At 30.2% G+C, this 8,367-nt stretch overlaps 1 protein-coding gene across 1 annotated transcript; it reads right to left on the bottom strand.

Annotated features, from left to right (window-relative positions):
- Nucleotides 1-1,799: 1,799 nt before the first annotated feature.
- LOC130677287 (uncharacterized) lies at nt 1,800-6,290 on the bottom strand. The gene is made up of 5 exons (XM_057483984.1): nt 6,210-6,290; nt 6,080-6,141; nt 2,391-2,510; nt 2,175-2,324; nt 1,800-2,089 (listed from the first exon to the last, which is right to left on the bottom strand). The coding sequence occupies exons 2-5, from the start codon at nt 6,137-6,139 to the stop codon at nt 1,904-1,906; spliced, it is 516 nt and encodes a 171-aa protein (XP_057339967.1). The 5' UTR covers nt 6,140-6,141; nt 6,210-6,290; the 3' UTR covers nt 1,800-1,903.
- Nucleotides 6,291-8,367: the final 2,077 nt, after the last annotated feature.

An 8,367-nucleotide genomic window follows, 5' to 3' on the forward strand; every position in this document is an offset into this window, starting at 1 on the left:
ATGAAACCATTGCACGGTACGAAATATACCAATAAAGAAAACTACAAGTGTAAGTTGGTAAATCGTGAATAATTGAGATGAAAATTTACGGCTGCTTGAAAAATTTTGAGACTAAAAGTTACCGAAAATGATATATACCCGAGTCAAAATTTAACCGCTTCAAGTACTCAATATACTTACAGAGCTATTTTAGTACTTGAGATTCTTAAGTGGATCTAAATAAGTATTTTTCACACATCATACTTTCGCGATCTAAGAGTATTAATATTTATCTTCTTTAGAGTTAAATTTGTATAGAATTGTTCTCCTTCATTGTAATAGATCCATACACGGAAAAAATTAAGTAATAGAAATTACTATTGAGTTATGGTAAAATTTTACACCATCAATAGATAGTAGTGAATACATACAGGATTGTAACAATTATTATAAATATGGTGAATGTTACAATCCAGATGATTTATACAATCATCGAGATAGTATTTACTACTATCTATTGATTGTAGAAAATTTTACCATAACTAGATAGCAATTCCTATTATTTGATTTTCTCCGTGTAAAAGGATCTATACACGGTAAGAAATGTTTTGCGGATATCACTATGCCAGTATGGGCGTGAACGCCATACTGTATGGAATCGATGATTTTTATAGGTTATAAAATTGTATGCATAGGTGATTCAACCATTGCGGGAATAGTAACATTGGCAATAGTTGTCGCGGACGCCACAATGTCAGTATGGCCGTCAGGCCACATTGCTTCTGGCCGATAAACCTAGTCTAACGACATCTATATATTTTTGGTGGTAATACAATAGTATACATTGATTGACACACCAAAAATTATGGCGGGAAAAACTAGTAGCATTGTGCCCTCGGCATTGTAGAATGGCTCTCAGGCCATTCTGTTTCGCCGTGCCTGCTATGCATACGTGTGAGCAATACAATAGCTCCAGTACTATACAGTATAGTAAATAACGCTCTAGTTCTGGGACTCATTACAATACTGTCTTGGAATATTTCACATACTATTTTAGTATCTGTCTTGAGACCATGCCAGCATAGTGTTGAACGCCATGCATTTTTTACTGTGTACTTGCAAAGAAATTGTTCGTAAAAATTACCCAAAAAGTTTGATACTGTGAGGACATGTAGTAAGTATCAAAATTTTTTTTATGCACATTGCAAAATACTCTACTCGATAGCACATAAATGAAATGCAATTTCTACTTAGAACACAGCAAAAATTTAGTTACTGTCTGGATGTCCTTATAGTGCCAACCTTTATGGATGATTTTCACTCCAAAATTATCTGCGTGTAGAGTTAAATTTTGAGTACAATACAACAAACACATCCAAGTAACATTTCAGGGGAAAAGAAATTCTCTACAACAAAATTAAATCAAACTTCGTTTTTTACTTCAATTGCTTAAAAAAAATTTTAATTTAGTCGAACAGGACAATTTATTATTTTTTAAAAATTTGGTTTGAACTAGTCATAATTATTATTGCTGTTATAATAATAAAAATATTAATAATAATAATAATAATAATAATAAGACCTCAAAGTAAATTTGAGAGAAGATATAAAATACTTGACAGATAAAAGTCCCTTCAGAGTTGGTCGCTTACAAAAGAGGGTAGAAAAGCATATCTGTATCATGAAGAAAACGAGCCAGCAGTAAGAAGGGATATTCTATGTTGTAACTGTTGTTGTGTTTGTGAGTTACGTCAGGTGTACTTTGTTCTGAATAAGACATAGTTTTAAATCTTTATGACTTTCTACTGGCGTAACAAGCGCACAACAAAACCACAGCTTACTTCTAAGGTTTTTTTATTCAACATTTTTATTATCGCTTTTTACCATTCTACATGATCATCATCACAATAAAATTTAAATAATACTATTTTGCCAAAGCAGGATTCATTGGAATGTTTTTAATAAACGGTTCAAATAACGAGCCAGGAGCGAGTGGATTTGGTTTTTTTTCAACCGGCTGAGCTACGTCATAATTGACGCAGCCATTTTTTAATTTTTTCACACTCAAGTTTCTTAAATTCGTTGCATTCTGTGTCCAGTCTACCAAAATCTATAAAAACAACAATTATTATTTTATACCTTTGAAATTAATTTCTCTTTTTTTTCCAGATGTCTCTTTGAATTGTTTTAATTACCTTCGCTATTAAACAAGGTTCTTTCTCAACTTCCGTACTATTAACTGCACAATTAAGTCCTTCGACAGTTAAATTTTCATGACTTTTGCACCATAAATCGCTACAATTTGTTAATGTATATTTTATTAAATGACCAGAACTTGCAGTTTTCTAAAATAAAAGTTCAAAATATTTCTTATTAATTTTCTAAATCATTAAAAAAAAAAGGTAACTCACTTCACCAAATCCTACTTCGGCTTCAAAATTGATTTTATTATCTACAGGCAATGATGGAGAAATATTTTTCACCCACCAATCAGTGTTCTTACAATTTTCAAATAATATATTTTTAGTGAACTGAAAAATTAATAAATTAGTCAAAAAAATTATTTCATATAAAATTAATTAAAATAATGAAGTATTTTGATTAAATTTTCAATGATTGTGAAGATGAGCCGAAGGTTACTGTAGCAAACTAAAAAACTTTGTCTAAAGTTTGTACACAGAAAAAAAGTATTTTTTGGCGCAAAAAATTCTTACTCACTCCAAGAAAATTTTCGATTACCCCAAGAAATTTTTGCATTTTATATTGAAAACAAAAATTTTTTCTGGTCGGACAAAAATTGCACACCTCAAGCGCAAAAACGCTAGGGTGCTTTATGATCGCTCTAAATTTTTTGACTCATTCTCACATTAAATTATCTCGACTTTTTCGATTACACTAAAATGGGCCAAATTTTATACCAACACAAAGACAATTTATTAAAGAATAATTTCGACCCAATATTAAGTCGATTAATTATTCCAATAATTAAATATAAATTATTTTAATCCCAGTGACACGAGTTGTCAATTGTCGTGTATGAAACTTAGTAGACCAAATAACTCTCGATAGACACAATTAATCGGTCTAACTTTTTTTTTATTATCTTTGTATTTTTGATAACAAGAACCCTATTGAAAATTACTGTCTAAATCTTTTTAGTTTAATTGTAATTAATTAAAAACGTAAAACTGATTATTCACGAAAAGTTTAGCGGCCATTTTTATTTTTACTATTGTTATTATTACAAAAGTAAAATTTTTTTTCTTGTTTTCTCCCCATCAACTACTGGCAGCAGCACTAGCGTAAAACAGTAGGATTGAAAAAAAAAGAGCGACATCTACAACAAAAATGCGCGATATTTAGAAAAAATTTGAATAAAAATAAAAAACTAAACCGGAATTAAAAAATAAAAAAATCAAATTAATAATTTAAAAGTTGAATAAAAATTCATAATAAAAAAAAAAATAAAAGTAATGATTAAAAATAAAATGAGCGATTGAGGTGTGCAAATTTGGATTTTCCGACATTTTTTTTGTCTTCAATTCATACTGCAAAATATTTCTTGCGTCAAGAAATCTTTTTGTTTCTGTGTAATCACAAGACATTTAGTGGTTGAAATACACGGAAAGAACAATAAATGTAAAATTTAATATTTACACTGTGATCTCAACATTGTAAATAATAGAGAAATTTTTTTTATCTGTGTAACATGTTAAATAAAGCAAGCAGCGGGTATTGAAACCATCTGGCGAGCAAAATGTAATGTAGAATCTTGTATGACGTTAACTCGCTAAAGAAGTAATAAAATTGTGCTGATATTTCGGTGACTGCAGTTAAATTTAGTGTTACTCGACGTACCGGGTGCATTCAATTACATTATATTTTTCCTTTTTCTACGTCATTATTCCACGAGGTGAATTTGAAACCAAAAATCCTACGTTACTAAAATAACGAAAAATCAATAGCTCTGCGGTGTTATTACATTATTATGTACAGCTAAAATAGCGTAATTTATTTGATGAACATGATGTCATTTGACAATAGGGATGAAAAGCACGGAAATGTGTCATACATTTTTTCATGTTTAACCGCAGAACCCAAAAGCCATTAAGTACAAAATATAATAATATAATGTGGTATATGCTCTCATTCCTTTATCACTTGGTCATTTCATATTTTTTTTATGTTATTTTTTTACTCGACATTATAGTCACCATTACATTTCATACAAAATGACCGGTGACCACTACTGTCCATCGTGTATCTATATATCTATATGTGTATGTATGCTGTATGGTAGATGCCCAGAGGCTAGGAGAGAGCTTAGTGAATGCTTCTGCATACGCTCTCGACCATAGAAATAAATGGCTTTTGTAATATGACAGTAGAGTGTATGCTGGTTGTAGTTTCACATTAATCATTAAATTTACATTAAACTTATATCACTCTTTTGTATATATATTTAGTATTTTATCCTTCTCCATTAGAGAAAAAATGATATAAAATATTGGAAATAATACTTTATACATTTGTCAAAAAAAAAAAAAAAAAAGAAAAAAAGTGCACACCTCAAATGCTCATATACCAAAAATATAAATAGCGGTCCCGTTTTAAATGATACAAAAATTTCTGTATTATTGACATTTGAATAATGATCAGTTGATTTGATTTTTGATTAATTTTATACGGTGGCTAAGTACCACTTGGTAAAGTAATAAAAGGCCATTCGGAATCCGAAATGGAAGTATTAGATTTCTTACGATAATTGTTCCACTTTAAAAAAAAAAAAAAGGCCATTCGGCATCTGAAACGGAAGTAGATTTCTCACTTTAATCAAACCGTTAATGATAGATGTACCCATTACAATGTTATTTAGAAAAAAATAACACAGAAAACAGCATTTTTCGTTCATTAGAAAATTAAAAATTGCCACCATTTCTAGAATGCTTAACCAATTTTTATAAATTTTTAAATTTGATCAAGATAATTACCTACAGAATAAGTATATACAATTTAATAATCACCCATGAAAAATTTTCAAAGATATAAACAATGGCATTATCACCATAACACATGAGTCAATTATGTGACTTTGAACCCATATTAAAAGTGGAACAATTATCGTAAAACAAAAATTAAAAAAAGGAAAATATAGCTTTTCCTATCGGCTATCAAGTTCTTTTTACATAATAAGAATAGATATACCCTTTAAAAAGTTATTTACGAAAAAAACCGAAAAAGTAGGACTTTTTCGTTATTTTTTGAATTTCAAATGTCCACTATTTCTAAACTAGTTGACCGATTTTGCTCATCTTCGAACTTAACCGTGATAATCGTTCATAGAATAAGTGTGCCAAGTTTCATTAAGATCCGTTAAAAATTGTGACGCTATCACTCTAAAACCAAGTGTGTAGTCGAAATTAACACACTTGCCAAATAACATTGAAACGCCATAAGCAATCTATAGATATTTAATACACCGTGAAACGTGTTTTAAATGACTACAAAAAACTATAGTTTTGCTTATGGCCTTAAACATAGAACGCATTTAATGTGTGTTAAAATAATACACTTGTAACACACTTGGATTTAGAGTGTATCGTCGCAACAAGGCGCGTTATATTACATATATATATAAACTTTTGAACCAATGGTATTTTTGGAACCTACTCGATAAATTATTATAGATTATGGCAAAATTCTTTGAAAATTCCACCATGAGGACAAATGCAAAAGATAGATTTCTATGAAATCTACTAAAAAATTCTTAAGTAAGTGTAAAGTACTGAGATGTACCTGAAGATCGGAACGTTTTTCGCGCGACGAAAATAAAAAAATTCATGTAATTTGACTGCTTAAAGATGACTTAAGAGGTAATTGGGGGTCGCTGCAATCTTCGGCTGATATACTAGCACCTGTGCGAAACATTACGGAAATCTCGATCCATTAGATTTTTTACTTTTTATTTTATTTTTTTATTTTCGTTCCGCGAAAAACGTTTCGATCTTTAGGTCATGTACTAAGCATTTGAGGTCTGTAAAAAAATTTTTTCAATAAAATTATGACTGGTACTTAATTATTTAAAACTAAATTAACTTACATTTTTAGAATCGATGGTAATACACATTACACCTATTAAAATAAACTGTAAAAACTTCATGACTGAAAATCTAAAATTATCAAATATTTTATTATAAAAAATCTAAAAATCTGAAGAATATGGTACTTACTGGTTATAATTTCAACTCGAGCGATGAAAGACGAATGAGTAAAAAGTTTTAGCGAACAGTAAAACCGATAAGACTTTTGAAATCAATTGAAATAGTTAAGATTGAATAACACCGTAAATAATATTTTTAACGCACTCAACAACAACATAACACTGTTATCAACAATTGTAATTGGCAATTAAAAAAGTTAAGTCACGGTTGTTATGGATGTTTACTGGTGTCTTTTAAACTAACGAATGAATCGCATAGTGATTACAAGTATGAAATTAATTTTTATTGAACTAAGTATAAGTGCAAGTTTGTAAGTTGCGAATAATTGGCACGAAGATTTATGACTGGTTGGAAAATTTTGAGATTATAAGTTACCGAAGATGATATATATAAATAAAAATAACAGTGATTTATTAGTGGTAACGCATTAGCGTGGTTTTTAGAGGAGAAAAATTTATCCAGAGTGAGACTATTAAAATAACCATTAGCGGGTTAGATAATCGGAGTCAAGTACGCGTCATGAATTTCAATGAGCCGTAACAATTAACGTGCACTCTACGTGTGTGCTCACTGGCCGAATAATCTCTATGAGCTTTTATTTATACATACATTTTTCATTCATCTATTTAATAGAAAACTATCATTATTATTATTATTATTGTTATTATTATTAAAAATAATCTGATAAAAAAAAATCTCTTAAGATCTGTACTTGCCTATAACTACTATCATTTTTTCTATCATAAAAAAAATTATGTCATAAAAATATTAGAAAAAAAAAAAAAAATATAGTGAGAAGTTTTTTTTCAAACTGGCTTATTTTTATAACAAATGATGATTATACTTATGGCGTACTAGAATTTTTGTGCACATTCAGATTAATTATTTCATTAGTTAATAAAAAAAAAAAAATAGTATATTGTGTAAATGGGGATGAAACAAAACGATTTCAGACCGGGTGAGAGCTGACACCCGCAGTCTGAAATCGTGTTTCAACCTGAGTTACACACAATATTTTTCATGATTACCTGCATTGGAACTTGTAGTTTCAGTGCCAGCAGCCAGTCAGAAATGAGTTAATTTTAGACCAATGGTGTCATCAACTATTAGTGATTTATGAAATTTAATCACAGTCAGAACTGTCATTAACGTAAATAAAATAAATGGTTTGAAATTACTACACGATAAGAAATGCATGGCGTTTAACACTGGTATGGTCTCAAGACAGATACTAAAATAGTGTGTGAAATATTCCAAGACAGTATTGTAACGAGTCCCAGAAGTATGGCGATATTTACTATACTGTATAGTACTAGAGTTATTGTATTGCTCACACGTATGCATAGCAGGTACGGCGAAACAACATGGCTCTGAGACCCATACTACAATGCCGAGGGCACAATAATTTCTGGCATGTCAATCAATGTATACTATCGTATTACCACCAAAACTATATAGATGTCGTTAGACTAGGTTTATCGGCCAGAAGCAATGTGGATACGGCAATGCAGTATGGGCCTGACGGCCACACTGACATTGCGGCGTCCGCGACAACTATTGCCAATGTTACTATTCCCGCAATGGTTGAATCATCTGTGCATACAATTTTATAACCTATAAAAATCTTCGATACCATACAGTATGGCGTTCACGCCCATACTGGTATAGTGATATCCACAAAATATTTCTTACCGTGTATTAAATAAATGACAAGTATCAGAGTTTAAATTGCAAAAGCCTTCAGTCAGCGGGCAGAAGCATTATTTGTTTGTTTCCAAGGGCCAAAACAAGTTTGTTTCTGCCCGCTGACTGAAGGCATTCACAATTTACACGTTTTCTAATATTCATTCACGGCATTGAACTAAAATTAGTTTCTTTCGACTGGCTGTAGAGACACTAAAACTTTAAGTTTCGATGCCAGTATCACGAAAAATTAGTTTTTCAACATTGAATTATCCGTAATATTGAAAGTAAAAATTTTTTTTTGCATCTTCATTACCAGCTTATTTTGCCCTACTTTAAGTTTTATTCCATACTCAGTGATAAAAATATAAAATAATTATCCAGTTATCAAAAATATTAAAATTATTACACTAAACCCGTTTAATACTCTTTCTTCTCAATTTAAAATTCACGCTTCAATACAGGCATTTAATAATTTTTTTTT

This window comes from Microplitis mediator, chromosome 11, assembly GCF_029852145.1.
Source record: "Microplitis mediator isolate UGA2020A chromosome 11, iyMicMedi2.1, whole genome shotgun sequence".
Lineage (NCBI taxonomy): Eukaryota > Metazoa > Arthropoda > Insecta > Hymenoptera > Braconidae > Microplitis > Microplitis mediator.